Below are 20886 nucleotides of genomic sequence, written 5' to 3'. Positions count from 1 at the left end.
GTATACAGGGATTCAGAGAGGCCTCTGAGAGTGCATGCAGAGCAGGGGAGGCTGTCATGCAAGCACCCAGAGCACCTGAACCAGGCAACAGAGAGCTACACTATATCAATATACATATACATAGACCACTGCAACTGAACATCCTGCAAAACTGTCAACATAGGGATATTGGTGATTGTCTATTTGAATTGATGACTATATGACCACACGTGCGATTCATTTAAAACAGTCAGAGAAAAGGAACACAGAGCCACGCATGGTGAAACGCAGGAGGCATTTTAGAAGTGGTTTAAGATGCCTAATTAAAGCACAGAGAGGTCTCACGTTTCCACACGAGTGCCTATTGTTTTCATATCACTGATTACTGACTGGAAATTGAAATTCTCATGCCCAGAGGTTTTCATGCGGGTAGGTATATGAAGGATATAAATGACACATCTTAAGGTGTTCTAATGAATCTGAACACTGTTGTATATAGTGTGTATACTGCTGTATATATGTATATGCATTTGGTTGTTTTAAATGATCCTGAATAAAAACAATTCAGTATATTAACCGGTAGGCATGTTGACCCTGTCCAGATGAGGTTTCCTTCGAGGCCCCGCCTTCACCGGAGGTGAGCGTGACGTAACGGGGCGGGGTGGAAAGATGGCGGAAGTGCGTCTCTGAGTTGCAGCAGGAGAGAGCAGAGGCACACAGGTTTGCTTTAATTTTCTACCGATGCTTTTGAAATGTGAGCTAGGGCGAACCATCGGTGGCGTGGCAGGGGGTCTCTGTGCGCCTCCGGAGCGGGACAGGGGTCTAGCACCAGCCCGTGGGGTTTGATAAGCCGGTAGCGGGGAGAGGCCTGTATGTTGAATTTAACACAGGGGTGCATCTGCTTCCATCGGAGTTGCCTTTTAGTTTTCCACAAAGAAAAAAAACTCCACAAGTCTAGTTCCATTAAACAGTTTAGCAGCTCGGAACCGAACTGCAGTTCGCTGATGTAATTATCCCACGTGTATCTTTAGACTCGGTCCCGTTTTGTTGAGCCCGGAATGCGATGAGTTTGTTTTGGGTGTTGGGTTTGTTGTGTTGTGTTGTGTCAGTGTTGTGTTGTCGTAGGAAAGACTGCTAGTGCTGGCGAGATTGTTTTGAAAATAAAGAACGATGTTCTTATTTTATAACATATCGGCCTTGTTTTTTTTAGAGTCTGGGTTTCGTTTAAAATAAAATCCTGCATATTCTACAGTCCCCAGTGCGTTCAGATCTGCTGCTAGTTAAAAATGAACCAGCAGTAATCGACTGAGAGGAATCAATTAAAAGCGAAATGGAAAAAAGCAGTTGAACCCAGCCCTTGGCTGTGCGGTCATGCGTTTTCTTCAACGGTGCCGCTGTGTACTTGTGCTGCTGGTCTTTCATTTCAACTCTCATTTCCACTTCGTACGGATGGACTGTACAACCTGGATCGGCCTGCTCATTTTCAGTTTTTCTTCAATAAAAAAGCATGCGTGTAGAAAGGTATAGCTGCATCTGTATGTACAGTCGCTCCTTAACCAGTTTCAGAGATTTTATTCAGTGTCATCATCCTCAATTCCAGCGTGTCAATTACCCTCCATTCAGAAATCAGCATAGCCTAAACCTACACGAAATGCAAGCACGTTTCAACACAAACCCAAATGTGCATTCCAGTGGCCAAGCTTAATCCAAGTCAGGGATCGAAATAAGACTCCCGTTGAATAGCAGCTCCACCCATTCCAGGTTTTAATACCAGCTTGATTAACCACAGTGTAACACACTCAGGTGTGTCTTATTATTAAACTCATAGATCTTATTTCCATCCCTGCAAGTACAGGCCATAGAAAGCAAGTTTACCTATTTTTAAACGGTTTTTGTTTTCCTATAATTGGGAACAGGACATCCTAGGGAATGGGATCTCAGCATGTCTTTATTGCACAGCTGTCTTTTTAAATAAACAGCTTTTACAGCACACTTACAGCATGCCCTGTGCACCCTTTTTGTTGCAGAAGTGACGAGTGTGTGATTGCGTAGGAGCGAGCGAGTGAAACGCTCTGATAGAGTGATAGAAACGGAGCGGGCGGAGGAGCACAGCCTTTCCTGGGGTGATTCTCTTCCAGCCCCCTGCCATGATGGGCCCCCGCCGGAAATCCACCAAGCCCCAGGGCGCTGGAGGAGGGCCGGCCGACGTGCGGAAGCAGGAGGAGCCCAAGGACTACATCAACGAGCTCTCCCACGAGGTGCTCTGCCACATATTTAAGTGAGTTTCCTACAGTGGAGGTCTATAGTGAGATCGGATATTCTGGATACGTACTCCAGGATACAGGGTTTACAAAACTGCGTGCCATTGTTCCACGCTGAAAATGATCACGATTCTCACCTGTCTACAAATAGGCTAGTGTTGTGTTTTTTTTGTACTGAAATAATAATTGCGCAGGGCTGCTGATCTGTGACCCTGTCCTCTCTCTCTCAGGTACCTGCCCCTGCTGGATATCATGTGCATGGAGTGCTTGTCTCGGAAGCTGCGGGAGGCGGTGATGCTGTACCTGCGGGTGGTGAAGGTGGTGGACCTGTGTGCCGGGCGCTGGTGGGAGTACATGCCCTCAGGTAGGCAGAGCCAGGCAGGTCCATCTCTCTATCAGTCCTCCGTCCGCCTGAACGCAAGCTGCAAAGACAGAAGCTGTTATATAAAAAAGAATACATAAATAAGTGAACAGATCTTGTTAGTTCTGCTCACACGGTTTGTATTTGCACAGCTAGCCTGGGCACAGACAGCCAAAACAAAAGTGAGCGCTGCAAACAACCGCTTGAGGGGAGCGTCAGAAAGAGAGGTTTATACACAGAGGGTCTTTATATACAGGTAATTACAGTACTCCTGGGAAGTACATTACACATGGGGATACGTCACAATGGGCAGGCTTTTCAGTTGTTTTGTTGTTTTATAGAATGTTTTTTTTTTTTTTTTTAAGTAAAACTGAAGAATTACTAAAACAAAGCCAGCCCCTGTCCTCCCCTCCCCTCCCCACCCCAGGCTTCACAGACTCCAGCTTCCTGATGCTGCTGAAGAAGATGCCAGACCTGGAGCAGCTGTACGGCCTGCACCCCCGATACCTGGAGCGGCGACGGGTTCGAGGACACGAGGCATTCAGCATCCCCGGGGTCCTGGAGGCTCTGCAGGCCTGCCCCTCTCTGCTGGTATAAACACACACACACGCACACACACAGCGCATAGACAGACGGACACAGACACACACACACACAGAGCGCATAGACACACACAGACAGACAGACACACCGCATAGACAGACAGACAGACAGAGAGGACATACCGCTTAGACAGACGCACACAGCAGAAAGACTGTTTTGTTTCTACAAAAAGTTATTTAAAAAAAAAAAAAAATGTTTAGCACATTTATGGCTGCTTATAGCCCAGTAATGGTTTCCATTGTTTTCTAGTGCCTGTGTAAGTCCCTAATGGAAGCAGAGTTTTTGCACTGCGTGTGTGATTGACGGAGGGGTGAGTCGTAACGAGCTGCGTTTCCTCGGCAGGGAGTGGAGACGTCCCACTTGGAGCTGGTGGAGGCCATCTGGAACTACATGCCTCAGGTGCACGTTCTGGGAAAATTCAGGAACCGGAACGGGGCGTTCCCGATCCCTCCAGAAAACAAGCTCACCATTCCCATCGGTGCCAAGATCCAGACCCTCCACCTCGTAGGTAGGCTGTGCTCCCTGTGTCGTATCAGAGCCCTTGAAATTGAGAACGCCGTCTCTTGTTGCTGCTATTCTCAAAGCTTGTGTCTTCATTGAAAAAGCTGCTAAGCATGCAGTAAAGAGAGTGTCTTTCGCCCTGGCTATCCAGCATGAACGCGGAGGGAATGTCTTGCACTCCCTCTGCAAATGCAGAACTGAGAGATGCTGGCACAAGCCTGCAGCCTGCAGCACGGCCAGTGTTTGCAGTGCCGCGTAGCTGACTGGTGCTGCTTCCTGTGTGCTCCAGGAGTGAATGTGCCGGAGATCCCCTGTGTTCCCTTGCTGAGACACCTCTATCTGAAGTGGGTCCGCCTCACCAAGCCCCAGCCCTTCAAGGACTTCCTCTGCGTCAGCCTGCGCACCTTCGTCATGAGGAACTGTGCAGGTGAGCCGTGCCTGAAACAACCATACCGGGGCTGTGTCTTCTACAGGGGGAATCAAACTAGGATCCTGGGATTGTGTGTGTGAATAGAGATATGTAGTCTGTAAAGCCTATCTATAGAGGGATAGGTTGAGTAATATATTGATCTGTTATATATGTATATTCAAGCCGTCTGATACAGACTCCCTTCAGAAGGCTGGATCACATCAGTTCTGTTATTCCTGTATCGGTGCATTTCTAACGGTGCCCCCCTGCTCCCCGCAGGCCCCACTAACTCCCTGAAGTACGTGCCCCTGGTGACGGGCCTGGCCTCGGCGAGGAACCTGGAGCAGCTGGAGCTGGTGAGGGTGCCCTTCCTGGGGGGGCTGATTCAGCACGTGGTGGAGGACAGCTGGAGATCAGGTGAGAGGGCTGCTCTGGTGCCTTCCGTCCTTCATTTCAATCATGCATTGGTTAAAGCTGGAGTCACTGGGCTTGTTTTTTTTGGCCAGCTCAGGGTCATGCACTAAAGAAGAGACATATTAATATAGAATTGTTTCTCCAATTTCTCTAAATTTATCAGAAATAAATGTTTTATAGTTACAATATGTAACCATGAAACAGACAGTTGTGCTAAATGTAGAAATACTAAAATAAACTTTAATAAATGTTTAATCCCCCAGAAAGTCTTTTTCAGTGTCAGTGGGTATTTTATATTTCTGGATCACGGTTGTTTTTGTAAAATCCCTTTTTGGAGAATCCGCTGTATATGGAGAAATCCCTCTCCTGTGTATTAGTGTGTGCTCTATAAGGAAGTGTCTGTGCAATGGCCATGACATTCTTGAAAGAGCGACACAAGTACCAAGCATGTGTTGTTCTGTATCGAAGAACACGGAATTACTAGCCTGATTCCGTCTGTGTTCCAGGGGGGTTCCGGAACCTGCACACCATTGTGTTCGGAGCCTGTAAGAATGCACTTGAAGTTGACCTGGGCTACCTCATCATTACTGCTGCCCGAAGGTGAGAGAGAGAAATGGGTAAAACATTGACGCAGCTGGGGGCAGTACAGATAAATGATTTCACATATTGTGCTAGCACCCTGGTTGTAAGGCAAACTGCACATGACAGCACAGCGATGTTCAAAAGCTCCTCTCCAGCGTGCCTCCTGTTTCGCACCCCAGTAAACCACGTGTTACTCTTGACCGGAAGGTTGTGGGTTCAATCCCCAGTGGTGGACACTGCTGTTGTACCCTTGAGCAAGGTACTTTACCTAGATTGCTCCAGTAAAAACCCAACTGTATAAATGGGTAATTGTATGTAAAAATAATGTGATATCTGTATAATGTGAAATAATGTATAATGTGATATCTTGTAACAGCTAAGAAATAAATAATAATAATAATAGAACAGCCGTACCTTGTGTGTACCTTGTGCAGCGAGACGTATATAAATAAGGCAGATATGAAGTGCTGTGTTTTCCAGGCTGCACGAAGTCCGAATCCAGCCTTCCCTCACCAAAGACGGGGTGTTCTCTGCGCTGAAGATGGCAGAGCTGGAGTTCCCCCAGTTTGAGACTCTGCACCTGGGATACGTCGATGAGTTTCTGTTACAGTGTAAGCGCTCGCACATTCTTTATTAAACATCAGCTTGGTGGGGCGGCTGCATCGTTGTAATTGTAATTGAGGACTGTGAAATGTTAGGTCATTTTAGGTTAGTGCTGTTCAGGGTCTGTGAAACCAGCCGTTAATGAGTCACAATATATTTCAGTTGAGCCAGAACTTCAAGCATTGATGACGGCACTATCCAAAATGTTTGTCACCTTGATGTTTTTAAGTGTAGGTGACATTGACATGATTAAGGCTAACCGTGGCAGAGAGGGGTGGGCTCCCAATCTGTAGGGTGGTTACTTCTAATCTATGTGTGGCTTTACAGTTCCCATACCTGGACTGGTAGTTGATTGTTGATGACGGGTGATCATATTAATCCAGCCCTAAGTCTACAGGGGCTATTATGTGTTTCTTTCTCCGTTCTCAGGTAAAATGAGCCATGCTGACCTGGTGAAGTACGGCTTGGCGGACGTGACGGAGAACCCTGGCATCATCACCGACATCGGAATGAAAGCGGTCAACGAGGTCTTCACCTCCATCAAGTACCTCGGCATCTACAACTGCCCCCACCTCCACACCCCACACACCTGGATCACAGGTACCCCACCTTCACACACACACCTGGATCACAGGTACCCCACCTCCACACACACACACACACCTGGATCACAGGTACCCCACCTCCACACACACACCTGGATCACAGGTACCCCACCTCCACACACACACACCTGGATCACAGGTACCCCACCTCCACACCCCACACACCTGGATCACAGGTACCCCACCTCCACACACACACACACACACCTGGATCACAGGTACCCCACCTCCACACCTGGATCACAGGTACCCCCCCCCCCCCACACACACACACACACACACACACCTGGATCATAGGTATCCCACCTCCACACACACACACCTGGATCACAGGTACCACACACAGACACACGCGCACATGCACACACACACACTCACTCTTCAAAAATCAGACTAATGGCAATCCCAAGATTTTTGTAGCGATTGTTGAAATGTAATACACAAGTCTTGGCTTCTCATAATGTCTGATACTGATGACCTATCCGTTGTAACAAAAGCACCCGGGTGCTTTATAAAACACTGTTTGATATTTTTCAACTTTGAAGGCTGCCAGTAAATGACAAAGTACACAGGTTAGGACTGTAACCTTGTTTGAGTCAGGATGGGTATTAAGGACGCTCCCTGTTCCCAGATCACTCCCGCTGGAGCCGGCTGGTGGACCTCACCCTGGTGCGCTGCCATGCCATTAAACTGGAATCCTTCAGCCAGTTCATCGAGACGCTGCCCAGCCTGGAGTTCATCTCCCTGGACCAGATGTTCAGGGAGCCGCCCAAGGTGAGCTGCCTGCTCTGCCCCCGGCTCGAGGGCACAGGCTTCTGTATGTGTTTATTTGGGTTCATCCATCACTGTTAGACTCAACTGTGCTGAATTTAGAAACTTCACAACAATGGTACTGTGCTGTTTGTTTTTGTTTTGTTTTTGGGAGAGAAAGACTTGTCATAAGTTTTTTTTTGTATTTCAAAATGTATTTCTGTTGGACAATAATGAAAATTTTGGTTAACGATTAATGGTTACCAAAAAATCACAAAGGTTTCCCTGTAGTAAAAGCATAGCAAAGTGTAATAAAGCACAGTGAAAGCATGGTAAAGCACAGAGAGGTGTGTAGTAAAGCATATTTAAAAACATGGATAACCGTGGGTAACCATGGGTAAATGCATTTCCAGGTGTAATGAATCGCGCTGGTTCTCTCTGCATTTCCGGGTGTAATGAGTCGCGCTGGTTCTCTCTGCATTTCCGGGTGTAATGAGTCGCGCTGGTTCTCTGCATTTCCGGGTGTAATGAGTCGCGCTGGTTCTCTCTGCAGGGCTGTGCCCGCGTGGGTCTGAGTGCTGGCACAGGGATCGGAGTCTCCTCGGCTCTCGTCAGCAACCAGAACTCCAACAACGACAACGACAACAACAACAACAACCACCACCATCAGAACAACAACGGCAACATCGCGCCGCCCGGGAACGATGAGGCGAGAGAGGAGGGGGGCGCCCCCGAGCAGCAGCTCCACGCCGAGGGTACGGCACGGGGCCCGTCAGTTGTTCTTCTAGCTATTTTTATTTTTTTAAACTAGAAACTTTTTCATTAAAGACAATGTGCAGCTGTGTTTCCTTTTGCTGACGTTTCTTTTTCTTTTCTTGGTAAAGAGGTGCCCAGTTTGTGCTGGGTCAGAAGATGTGTGTGTGTCAGTCAGTGTCAGGTTTGAAACGCCCCCCTCACACTCTCTCTCCCCCTCGTCCTGCTGCACTCTTTCCAGAGCTCCATGGCATGGAGGAAGCCGTGCAGGAGAACGTGGAAGCCGAGGCAGGGCTTGCAGCAGGCAGTCCACAGGACACGCCTGGACCCACACAGGCTGTCAAACCCATGGAGGTGGACGAGGAACAAGCAGGTACGACATTTCTGATTTATACAACAGCAAGGGTTGTCCCCTCGTAGCCAGAGCTCAAGCAGTCGTTTATCAAATGAATGCAATGCCCTGTCCACCTTTAAATCCAGGCTTAAAACATGTGCGTGTGTGCGTTTGTTTGTTAGTAGCTAGCAGTCTAGTGGTTCGATAGTTTGTTAGTATGTAAGGCTCAGTAAGCACACTCGCTCAGTTCCAAAGCTGTGTGTCTCCCTCAGGCCCCAGCGGAGTGCAGCCCGCAGTGAAGAAGCTGCCCATAGTGGTGCCCGATTCAGACAGCGAAGACGAGGAGGACGGAGAGAGGACGGCCGGCACTGAGGAGCGGGCGACTCCAGGATACGCTGAGGATCCAGGGAAACACAGCAGTGAGTTTTCATAACAGCAGCACACACAGATCTGAAAGCACAGCAGTGACTCCAGTCCTGGTCTAAATTCTTTAGTTGACCCAAATCAACCTCCATCCAAACCCTGACGTAGTTAATGATGTCATTGCTAAACCTGGAGCAGAGTGGCTCTCCTGGACACCCCTGCTGTAGAGCCAAGTCATTGTGTCACATTGTAATGGCGCAATGCCCCCCTTTCTCCCCCAGGTAAAGGGAAGACCCCCCTGCGACGACGAGGGGGCCCCGTTCCGGAGCAGTGCTGTGAGAAGGGCTGCCAGGTGACCAGCGAGCAGATCAAGGCCGACATGAAGGCTGCCGTCGAGACCCCCGAGCGGGGAGGCAGGGGGGAGAGCTCGAACCCAGGTCGCACGGGGGACGGGAGATGCATGTGCTCCATGCGCTGGAGGGACGCCTCTGCTGCTAGTCGAGTGCAGCCGGGGGCAGGAGGCAGCAACGAGGGAATGGTGCGCTGCACTTGCAGCAGGACTCGGCCCACTGCAGAGGGCAGAACTCGAGCCGGCGCAAACGAGCCTCCCGGCAGCACAGCCAGAGAGCAGGGGACAGGCCCTGGAACACTGCCCGGGGGGGCAGGGCGTGGAGCCATTGAGACCCCTCCCAGGACTCAAGGTGGCCCAGTGCCGCAGGGCAGCAGTAGGACTAGTGGGCACTCCTCTGAGGAGGGGGCAGGGGGTAGGGGGCAGGACAGGAGGCTGAGCGATGGGTACCCACACCGACCCGTCACCAGAGCCAGGAGCAGGCTGTCCCTCGTGCCTCTGGTCCCCGAGACAGGTAGGGTTCATCGGTACCTCTGTAGTGCTGCTGCAGGATAACCAACCGACCGAACACAACATGGCATCACATTTTACTTACTAGAGTGCCTGGATGCAGTGTGGAAGGCAGTGTGTTTGAGTGGCTCAGTGGTGAGAGTGCTGGGCTGCAGTGTGTTTGAGTAGCTCAGTGGAGAGAGTGCTGTGCTGCAGTGTGTTTGAGTAGCTCAGTGGTGAGAGTGCTGGGCTGCAGTGTGGAAGGCAGTGTGATTGAGTAGCTCAGTGGTGAGAGTGCTGGGCTGCAGTGTGGAAGGCAGTGTGATTGAGTCGCTCAGTGGTGAGAGTGCTGGGCTGCAGTGTGGAAGGCAGTGTGATTGAGTAGCTCAGTGGTGAGAGTGCTGGGCTGCAGTGTGGAAGGCAGTGTGATTGAGTCGCTCAGTGGTGAGAGTGCTGGGCTGCAGTGTATTTGAGTAGCTCAGTGGTCGGAGTGCTGGGCTGCAGTGTGGAAGGCAGTGGGTTTGAGTGGCTCAATGTTTAACTTTGTCAAAGTTGTTATATTGCTCCAAACTTTGAATGAAAGTTTTAACTCTTCCCTCGTAGAGCTCTCCAAACCAAAGCCGCGGGCCGCTGTGAAACGGAAACGAACCGCAGACAAATCCACGAGCACCAGCGACCCTGTCACTGAGGACGACCATGTGCAGGTACGAGAGAGGCAGCCTAAACTGACAAAACAAAGAGATGCAAAAGAACCGAGACTACTGTAGGCTACAAGCTACACAGCGCTAGCCAGGATGTTGTTATGTACCTCGCAGTGGAAATCGCATTGTGCATTTGGATCGGCTCTTTATAAAGGAGACGTTCTAGAATTGTGGCTCGTATTGTCCTGCCCCATTTTGTTGAGTCAGAGACCACCCCTGGAATTGGTGTATTAAGTTAAGCAGTACTGCTCATAGCCACTGGGTGGCAGTGCATCAGCAGTGTGCTCTGCTAAGTTCTGTGTCTCTGTGCTTTGCAGGTGCTGACTCTAAAATCCAAAAACCTGGTGGGGATCACGTTAACAAACTGTGGGATAACAGACTTAGTGCTGAAAGACTGCCCCAAAATGATGTTCATTCACGGTAAGGTGGGCATGTGTGTCTCGTGTGGCATTTTCTGCGTTTTGTGTTTTCTTGGCCTGATCTCTTCTCCCTCTTCCCAGCTACCAGGTGCCGGGTGCTGAAGCACTTGAGGGTAGAGAACGCCCCCATTGTGAACCGCTTCGATTACGCACAATGCAAAAAGCTCAACATGGATCAGGTGCTGGACCAGATACTGCGCATGCCCCCCGAGAGGAACCGCATCATCTACCTGCGCCCCATGCAGCAGGTGCGGTTCAGACGAGCTAGCGAGCACAGATAGTCTGGCATGGGCTTGTGTTGTGGGGCCTTTTATTACAGCAAGGTTTCGATTAACACCTGTTTCTTACGGTAAGACGGCAGCTGCACTTCATAGTTTCTAAAACCTAGAAAAGAAATCCTGCTGCAGACTCCTCACACTGATGATGAAGGTATTCTGTTGAGATGTTGACTTGACATTGCAGGGGAGCACACATGTTGTCCTTGGGGTCCAGACTGCTCCAGGTTTTATCTGTGTCATTAAACAATGAAAGACCTGGAAGGAGGTGACATGGGATCGTTTCAGTAATTCGGGGTGCAGGTGGAGCGACGTGCAGGGGTGCTCCGGACACCTCCAGGGCTGGATCTGTGCTCCCCTGTCCCCTGGCGTTGTGCTCAGCAGACCGCTGCCTCCTGGCTCTTACCTCTCGCTGGTGTTCTCTGCAGGTGGACACGCTAGCCCTGGAGAAGAAGATCTTCTGTGGACCCTATCCGTACCACGTGTGCATCATCCACGAGTTCAGCAACCCCCCCAACGTGAGGAACAAGGTGCGCATCCGCAGCTGGATGGACACCATCGCCAACATCAACCAGTGAGTCCTGTGAGGGGCGAGGCAGCACAGGAGAGCCTGCAGCATGTGGCTGTGGCTGCTACTCTTCACACAGACACACAGAGAGGGCTGCATTGTCATGTGCTGGCTTCTGTTCTATTAGATTATATTATATTGCATTGTATTATATAATGCGTGCTTTAAAAATGCAAAGTTCACAATCGGTGCAAGTCTCAATGGACATGCACACTGATAGATACAGTGGATAACGAAGAACGTGCCGCACATTTAAAATCTTGCAGCTCTGCGGTTACTGTGATTTCTCTCAGGTTTCCCCTAATTTAGTTTTTTATAAAAAAATTTTTTAAAAATCCCATCTTTATAGAGGTTTTAGGGTTTTGTTGTATTTGATTGATACATTAATACAAATTTAAAATGTATTTACCAAAAAAAAAAAAAAATCAGCTCAACACATATTTTAGTAAATGATGAAATTTGTTTTAATCCATTTATTCAAGCATAATACTTTTCATTAAAATAATAGAGACAGGCATCAGGGCTTTTGTTTAACAGGGAACGCTGGCCTTGACATGAGTTCAGCCGGCCAGCAGATGGCAGTGTCCTCACAGCAACATGTCCACCATGTGGAGGTGTGTGCTGTCTGTTACCATTGTTAACCATTTTTGGCATTAAAAGCAATGGCGAAACTCTGTGCACTAATAGTAAGCTGCTGTCACGTTGTCACAGAATCGATGAACTTGTTAAGGACCCTGCCTCGCGTTTGACCTGCTCTTGAAGGTATTAAAGGTTGTCCCTGGGGGTATTGTCTAGCTCACTGTGCTTTGCTGCTTGTTGGTTTGGATGCTGCAGAGCTGCCCTTGCTGTGGCCTCTGTTTCATTCCTGTCCTTTTCTCTTTGCGCTTCACAGAGAGCTCATCAAGTACGAGTTTTTTCCAGAAGCCTCCCGGACGGAGGAGGATGTAAAGAGGCACCCGCACTACCCCTGGGGGCGGGACATCTACACTCTGGAGGGTGAGTGACAGCCTGCCTTCCAGTCAGATTCCAGGCCCTTCATGTGCAGTCCCTGGATTGGTTAATGCTGGCTATACAGTTGCACAATCAGCATATCTTCTTCTCAAGTACAAATCTGCACCGTGGGCTCGGTCAATAGAAACAGTCGCTCCTGACGTCAACCTCTCAGCAATCATTTCTAGAAGAAACTAAATCAAGCAGAACACAACCAGGAGGGCATTCGCCCAAAACAATTCTCAAACTGCACTTCTAGCTATTGTTTTTAAACCTATAAATAAACTAAGTTTCCTTTTAAAGACAATGTGCAGCTAAGATCCCATTCTTTTTCTTTTCTGGGTAAAGAGGTGCCCAGTTTGTGCTGAGTTAGATGTGTGTGTGCCAGACAGTGTCAGGTTTGAAACATTCTCTCTCTCTCCTTCCTTCCTTCCTTCCTTCCTTCCTTCCTCCCTCCCTCTCTCTCCTTCCTCCCTCCCTCCCTCTCTCTCCTTCCTCCCTCCCTCCCTCTCTCTCACCCCTTCTCCCTCCCTCCCTCTCTCTCACCCCCTCTCTACCCCTCCCTCTCTCTCTCCTCTCCCTGTCTCCCCCCCTCCCTCTCTCTCACCTCCTCCCTCTCTGCAGGTCTGGTGGATGGCGCCCCCTACTCGATGATCACAGACTTCCCGTGGCTGCGATCGCTCCGCACTGCCGAGCCCAACAGCTACGCACGCTACGACTTCGAGGATGACGAGAGCAGTGAGTTTGTAATCCCAACACTCCCCAGGGCCAGTCTGCAGGCTTACTGAGAGAGCTGCAGCGTGGAAGGCAGTGGGTTTGAGTAGCTCAGTGCTTAGAGAAAGCGCTGGGCTGCAGCGTGGAAGGCAGTGGGTTTGAGTAGCTCAGTGGTTAGAGAAAGCACTGGGCTGCAGCGTGGAAGGCAGTGGGTTTGAGTAGCTAGAAATGTAGTAATTTAGTGCCCTGTGGACAGATGAATTGCCGTTTTGGACTGGTAGTGCGTCCCTCTTCCTCCTAGCCCCTCTCACCCTCTCTCTCCCTGCTGCAGCCACCATCTACGCCCCGCGGCGGAAGGGCCAGCTGTCTGCGGATATCTGCATGGAGACGATCGGGGAGGAGATCTCGGAGCTGCGGCAGAGCAGGCGGGGCGTGTTCCAGAGAGTGGTGGCCATCTTCATCCACTACTGCGACGTGCGGGGCGAGCCGGTGGAGGACGATTACATATAGCCAGCTGCAGGACCCTCCGAGAGAGGGGGGAGACTCCACCGCCATCCCAGTCAGTGGAGCGTCTCTACAAAGCTAGACAAAGGGAAACCCCGCCCACCCCCAGTATCTAATGCTGCCCTTCACCTCACACCTGCACGTGGTTCAGCTGCCTTGCTGAGGTGCTTTTCCAGCTACAGCAGAGGCATGTCCAAGTCTGCCTTCCCTTTCACCCCCTTCCAAAACTGGCTTGTGCCTGCGTGCTTTCTGATTGAAACGTGCCCTACGGAGGCATTGGCCCCGTTGCATTGTTTAGGAAAGGGTGCGTGCGTGCATCCAGACTAGAAGAGTGAGTGTGTGGATTGTGCTGCTTTTAATGTACATGGAAAACGCTGCACAGTGTCTCTGCTGACCAGGATGGGATAAGGCTGCACAGCGAATGCACAGCTGCTGTAGATGGAAACTTGTGGAGCAGCACGCTTTCCTAAGAGCAGGGGACTAGCCGTAGAGCAGGAGGGCAGTACAGTGCTGCCGTGGGACGTCTGAAATGTGAGAGGGACGACGTTGTGTTGTTTTTTTTTGCTTCCTACCTCTGGTGCTCACAGATCGAATCAAGCTTTCGAGAAGCACCCAGTTCCAGAGCTAGGAGCACACGAGCGACAGACCTGCCAGAGTCTCTGCTTTTTGTGATGTTGTACTGTCCATCTGCGTGTTTTATTGGGGTTTGTTGTTTTGTTGTTGAGTGTTTTACTGTTTTTCTTTTCAGACTGGAAGGTGATGTCAGACTTCCCCTTTAAACCCAAGCCCTGTAAAGTCCTTCACTCGAAGGCTTGTCCCGGTGACCCCTAAATTTCTCTGTTGAAACCAGTGAGAGCGCACTGCCTAGAACCGGGTCCAGGGTCCAGGTGACATCCCCTTCCAGTCTGGAAACGAAGGGCATGTCTGAGTGGAGAGAGAATAACAAACGATATGTGTGTGATTCGCAGCACAGAAAACATCACAATAAAGTCAAGGCACTAATCAATGCTGATAATACAAATGAAAAAGCCATTAACCTGTCGCTTCTGTGCTTCATGCTCGTAAGCATCTAACTATGCCCGGGTGTGTCTCCTCCCCTCCAGGCTGCTGGGAGACCGTCCCCCGTCCCCTGTCCCCTTCAGCTGTATAGCAGCACCCAGCCATGTATAGAGAAGGTGTGTACAGATATGAAGAGCTGTTGGGATTGTCTGTTATTTTTTGCGCTCATATGTTTTATAAGAAAAAAAAATACATAACCGATTTGAGTTATTGATAAAAGGGAGAAGAATGAGTGAGTGTGAGGAAATGCATCTTGATTGTACTCGTTAGCCAGGCTTGCGAGCAGATAACTCTTAGTATTTTTCTAGTTGGGACGACAGTTTACCCTCAGCCTCTGAGATCGGAGGCATCGTTTACTCCTCATTTTTGTGCCTTTTTTACTTTCAAACTGGAAAGTGTTTTTTTTTGACTGGCTCTTGGGAATGAAGTCATGCCTGGAAGGTGATTTTTTCCAGTTTATAATGGGGAAGTAACTTTTCATGATGATGCAGATGACATGCCATGGGTGACCCGGAACATTATTCCAGTCCAGCTGCATTTACTGCTAATGAACCACACGCTCCTGTTTGGCTTGTCTGGGCGCATCGAGAGAGATCCTCTGATCGGGTTGCTGGTCTCTATAGAGACTTTTCAGAAGCAGCGACCGCGGGGATGATCATAGCCGGCTTGGCTGTGCTCTTCTCACGAGGTCAGGCACGCGGACGCACACACAGAACTTTCTGTACAAACTGCTGGACATGGGAGCTCCAGATCATCGCTGCTGCAGGAACACACATGGCAGAATCTGTTCAGAGACCACCTGTCTGTCACAGAAGTCGTACCAGAACGCAGAACAGACCCACAAGGCCACGGTCGAGCAGAACTGACCCGGATCAGGTACTGACTTGTGGGGAGTGTGTGCTCTCCTCCCCTCCCAGCCATGAAACTGGGGGAGAAGCAGCAGGGCAGTCCAGAGAAAAGGAAGAGGGGCTCCTGGAAATATTTTCCACTTAATGAAATCAATGATAATGCTACGTATGTGCCAGCCCTGGTTCAGATGATTTAGATCGTTCTGGTGATGGTTCTAAGCAGGACACAGAAGTGGCTTGCAGACAGTGAAGAAATGCTCTTGTTGCACAGCGAGGTTTCTTGTTTCGACGGGGAGTTTCAGACCCTGAACTTGAGTCTCTTGAGACAGTGTTTTACCGAGTTCCTGCAGAGAAGCAAAAGGGAATTACTTTGTGTTTAGTTTTTTTGTAGTTTTGTTTGTTTTGTTAGTTTTTGTTTTTTGTTTTTTACACAAAATCGAGAAAAAAAGTGTTTGTTTGGAGCGACTGTTTAATACGATGTGATGCTAGGAAATTTCTAAAAATAAAACATATTTATTTCTACATTATATGTTATATTTGTTATTTCTCGAGGAAATAAACATTTACAATAAAATCTTTTCTTCCAAGTACTTCTTTTTTTTTTTTTTTGTCTCTGTTCAAATAATCTCGTTTCCAACACAGTAAAGTTCTAGGAAATGATCTTAGTGCACACGCACAAATAGTCTACAACGATTACCATGGGACCACACTGTCCCTGTGTCTCCACTCTGAACACTGGACCACACTGCCCCAGTCTCTCCACTCTGAACACAGGACCACACTGTCCCAGTCTCTCCACTCAGCACAGGGCCACACTGTCCCTGTGTCTCCACTCTGAACGTTGGACCACACTGCCTCCCTCGCTCCCTTCAGAAACGCTTCCTTGTGAGAGTGAGTCAGGATTATACATGGGTATGGTTGATTGTATCTTTGAAGGGGACTGGTTAAAATAAATAAATACAAATGAAACCCCTGGAACCCTGACCGATGGAGCGCTCGGTATTCTGTCAAGCAGTTTTACTGTAGTACAGTGCTTTGTAGCACAGAATCTCACAGCTGTACCTTTGTATGTGACATAAAGGGAGAGTATGCCATGCATTAATCCACATAGTCGACTGTGTGCCTAGGATTTTGCAAGGGAACATTTAAGTAAGTGCTGTATGGAACCCTGCCTGTGCCGACACAGTTGCTATGGAAATGAACACTTCTAATGACCCGAACGTTCTCTTATCAAAACCTGCCCCAATGGGTTTTTTTTTTCTTTTTTGTTTTTTTTATAAGAGCACATTTCCCTTTTCACCAAAAAAGTTGAAAACCTTGTAACTGGCCGCAGTGGTAACATACCTCTTAGCTGCGTTCATGTGTAAACATCATTTCCTATTACTGATAGAATCCAGACGTGAACCACAGTGAAATATCTGAGGCATTCTCGAAACTGAGATTACCAAAACAGGCTGGGTAGAGCAGGAGGCTATTTTTAAATGGAAGGGGACGATAAACCTTCTGATTAAAAATAAAACATACCCGAACTGTGTGCATGACAGATTTCACAGGTTATTTAAACTAAGCAGTGCATGCAATAACAGATGGGGGTTGCATTTTTCCATCACAGCGAGTTAGTTGGCGGCCCATTATTTTTCCCTGTTTGTTAATGCAAGCTCCTTCATCGCTGTCTGCTCGCTGTCTTCGCTGTTTCCGTCTGAAGGGCAGGACTGCAACGCGGTGCTTATCCAGCTATAATCCCACCGCCCTCATGGAAATAAAGAATTGCCTTTTTTGGGTAGAATTTAAGAAATGATGCATACAAAAACATTTCTGCTTCAGAATGTCAAAACTCAGGAAAGTCATTAGGCAAACAACTTGCTGGTTGAAACAGATTAGCCAATTCAGTAAATGCTGTCATAAAATGAGCACCAGAGCCTAATGTAGATGGGATACAGACATCTGAAATGTCTTTGTGTGGGACCGCTTATATCACCTGGAAACAATGTAACATTAAACAGCTGCAAGTGTTTAATGAAGTATATATTCATAATGAAATAGTCCAGGGCACTGTGACAGAAGCAAGCTGATTTTCACCCACACAAGATCAGAGCTGGCCAGTTTGCTCACTCTCAGCATTGTATCAAGCAGCATCGCGTGCACAATACTCTACCAGGACAGTAAGATTGGAAATCAAGATGGCAGGAGAGAATGACATGCTCAAGAGACGAGCCATGTGACAAAGTACCCTGGTGAGGCCCCTCAATGCAGACTGCAGCTGAAATCAAGGGCCCTTGGGAGGGAGGGAGTGCCTTTGTTACTCTGGGATGATGGGTGTGTTTGATTTGGGTATCTTGAGTTGTGTGTGTGTTTGAGTTGTGTGCGTGTTTGAGTTGTGTGTGTTTCAGTGCAGACACACAGAGAATTGGAAGAGTGTACACCAGTCTAGTGTAGGCTGCTCTGCTTCCAGGGCTGGAGTTTCTGGCTTTGATTGGAATACCAGCGTGCAGGAGGGGAATTACATCAGGCAGAAAGCATTGCGATTATTAGGCAATGCATACACTTCCCTGGAAAATGAATTATGCACACAGCATACAGGCTTGGACAAACAGCACGGCGTGACATTTAAAGAGGGCAAAGCTACTAGAAACACCCAGAAACAAAAAAGAAAGTAAAAACATCTGACACCCTTGCTTAACGAGACTCTTAGATCTGATTCCCATCTCCCTGAAGGAGGATGCAGGTCATGGTTTCAAATCTTTCAGAAAGGTTTCCTGCACCTGTTCCATCAGCCCCTCAGTCTCCCAGGGCATCTACAGAGGGATAGTGACCGCCAAGCACCTGGAATCTGATTGGCTGAGCCGGTCCGCTGAGTTTTATAATGAAGTCTACAGTGCTTTCCAAAGAAATCAGACAACGGGCTGAAGCGATAGTGACTGAATTCAGTCAGGTTTAAAAACAAGCAGCATTTACAAGAAATCTATAGAATACTTTGAACTGCCATAAGCCCAGCAGTGAGGAGTGTAGAAATCTGCAGAGGTAATATCCTCCATAGCACTGCCAACCATACTGTCTGCATATGCATCACATCCAGCGGTGCACAGTTGTTGACACTGCAGTATAAATTATATCCATTTATCAAAGACAGTAGGTAAGCAGACAGCCCGTTCTCATTTGAATGCAATGTTTATTTTTGATGTATGCGATGAATTACATCCTAGCTGTAAATGTTTTCTAAGTGCTTTAAAAAATGAAGCCTTTGTATTTGAGAAGATAAAGAAACAGACTTGACTATTTTCAGAACCATAACAGTTAACCAGCTGGCCCAGAATCAAACTTTAACAGGGAATTTAAAAAAAAAAAAATCACACACACACAATCTGACTCCAAGGCAAGTTTATTAGAACTGTCGCTATTTCCAAATAAGGGCTGGGTTTGCTCCCTCTGTAGTGGGAGGCAGGCAGGGAGTCTACTGGAAACTCAGGATATTTCTCATAGACAGCCAGGGCTTGAGTGCAAAAGACAAAGGGCGCTCCATCACCCTGACATCTTAATCCTGGGCTGCTAGTCAGCAGGGTGGTGTGGCGTGCTTGAGAGCTCTATAGCAGGCAGGCAGCCTTGCCGTCTCCAGCCCGACTGCGTGGAAGGGGCTCCCAGCACAGGACCCTGCTTAGTGTACAAGCATGTGTTTGAATTGAACGACTCATTAAAAGACAAGGTGCTGCTTTAACATTTACAACGCAGTACAAGAAACACTAATAACACACGCACACACACATGCACACACTGACCTCACACACACACACACACATGCACGCACGCACGCACGCACACGCACGCAAACACGCACGCACGCACGCATGCACGCATATGCACACACACATGCACGCACGCACACACACACACACACACGCACACACACTGACCCCCCACACACACGCATGCACGCACGCACACACACACACACTGACCTCACACACACACACACACACACACACAAGGCCGCCTTCTTGGCAGGCTTCTCAAGGAGGTTCATGTCTTGTAAACACCTGCAGGACAGTGAATAGCTGCTGAGGGCTGCTAATATGGTGGAGCTGAGCGGACAGTTACTGTGGCATTGCAGCGGGGCTCTGTGGAAGTGCTCATGTGAGCGCAGGACAGCCACAGTGCTACACTGTTACCTCATTGGAAACATGTCCATGTTTGACATGACAAGCACTGCAAACCAGCTTTGTTTGCAATCTTGTTGATATTCACAGGACAGTGATTTCAGCCCAGTAGTAAAGCCTTTCAACATCGCAAACCTATACAGAGGAAAGATGACCAACTACCCAAAGCTGCAGAGAGGAAAAGATAACATGGAGCCCGAAGATGGGCAAGTAAGACTCAATTAAAAAAATAAAGACAAATCTACTTTTATTAATGCTCTGGCCAGCCAGGCTCTGAGACACTGGCTGACAGCAGTTCTTTTTTTCAACAGTCCCAGTCTGCAGGAGATGTAAACAGAGAGTCTTCCCCAAACATTGCCTTTTTAAGGCTTCTTGGGGAGGGAGAGCTATGACCTTCCTGGATGAGCGAGCTAACCAGTGGCCCATTTAACAAACAGCTACACTAACATTGCCTCTTTTGTTTTAGTTGCTTATTACCACCTCCCACCCTGGTCTAAATGTAGTTTCTCTTTCTGTCTGGCAGCACACTTGAGCAGGAGACAGCACCTTTAAACACAGAGAGGATGGGCTGATGAGACTACACAGACATTGAGGAGGGGGAGAGGGGGGGAGGGGGGGAGGAGGGAGAGGAAGGAGAGGAAGAGGAGAGGGGGAGAGGGGGGAGAGGAGGGAGAGGAAGAGAGGGAGAGGGAGAGGAGGGAGGAGGGAGAGGGGAGATGAGGGAGAGGAGGAGAGGAGGGGAGAGGAGGAGAGGAGGGCAAAAAGGCAGTGGTAAACTTTACATATAAGTGTGTTTTTCCCCTATCAGCATGCATTTCATTACGATAGCACAGACTAGCATGCATTTCATTACGATAGCACAGACTAGCATGCATTTCATTATGATAGGACAGACTAGCATGCATTTCATTATGATAGCACAGACTAGCATGCATTTCATTATGATAGGACAGACTAGCATGCATTTCATTATGATAGCACAGACTAGCATGCATTTCATTATGATAGGACAGACTAGCATGTATTTCATTATGATAGCACAGACTAGCATGCATTTCATTATGATAGGACAGACTAGCATGCATTTCATTACGATAGCACAGACTAGCATGCATTTCATTACGATAGCACAGACTAGCATGCATTTCATTACGATAGCACAGACTAGCATGCATTTCATTACGATAGGACAGACTAGCATGCATTTCATTATGATAGGACAGACTAGCATGCATTTCATTATGATAGCACAGACTAGCATGCATTTCATTATGATAGGACAGACTAGCATGCATTTCATT

General features: G+C 48.4%; 1 protein-coding gene across 5 annotated transcripts; it reads left to right on the top strand.

The window, feature by feature from the left end:
* Positions 1 to 593: 593 nt before the first annotated feature.
* LOC117431625 (F-box only protein 38-like) lies at positions 594 to 16008 on the top strand. Of its 5 annotated transcripts, none has more exons than XM_058997219.1 (22): positions 594 to 699; positions 2007 to 2257; positions 2471 to 2604; positions 3029 to 3192; positions 3547 to 3712; positions 3995 to 4132; positions 4394 to 4531; positions 5035 to 5128; positions 5591 to 5721; positions 6143 to 6313; positions 6950 to 7092; positions 7622 to 7823; positions 8063 to 8194; positions 8428 to 8574; positions 8800 to 9381; positions 9960 to 10060; positions 10375 to 10477; positions 10558 to 10724; positions 11180 to 11325; positions 12212 to 12315; positions 12934 to 13047; positions 13355 to 16008. In XM_058997219.1, the coding sequence occupies exons 2-22, from the start codon at positions 2127 to 2129 to the stop codon at positions 13531 to 13533; spliced, it is 3387 nt and encodes a 1128-aa protein (XP_058853202.1). In that variant the 5' UTR covers positions 594 to 699; positions 2007 to 2126; the 3' UTR covers positions 13534 to 16008. The 5 variants fall into 5 exon arrangements, with proteins under 5 accessions (XP_058853202.1, XP_058853200.1, XP_058853201.1 ...); XM_058997217.1 differs by having other exon boundaries at positions 5576 to 5721; XM_058997218.1 differs by lacking the exon at positions 594 to 699 and adding an exon at positions 743 to 849 and having other exon boundaries at positions 5576 to 5721.
* The last annotated feature ends 4878 nt before the right edge of the window (positions 16009 to 20886 follow it).

This window comes from Acipenser ruthenus, chromosome 23, assembly GCF_902713425.1.
Source record: "Acipenser ruthenus chromosome 23, fAciRut3.2 maternal haplotype, whole genome shotgun sequence".
Lineage (NCBI taxonomy): Eukaryota > Metazoa > Chordata > Actinopteri > Acipenseriformes > Acipenseridae > Acipenser > Acipenser ruthenus.
The sequence above is the reverse complement of the archived record's forward strand: the minus strand, read 5'-3'. Positions and strand labels throughout refer to the sequence as shown.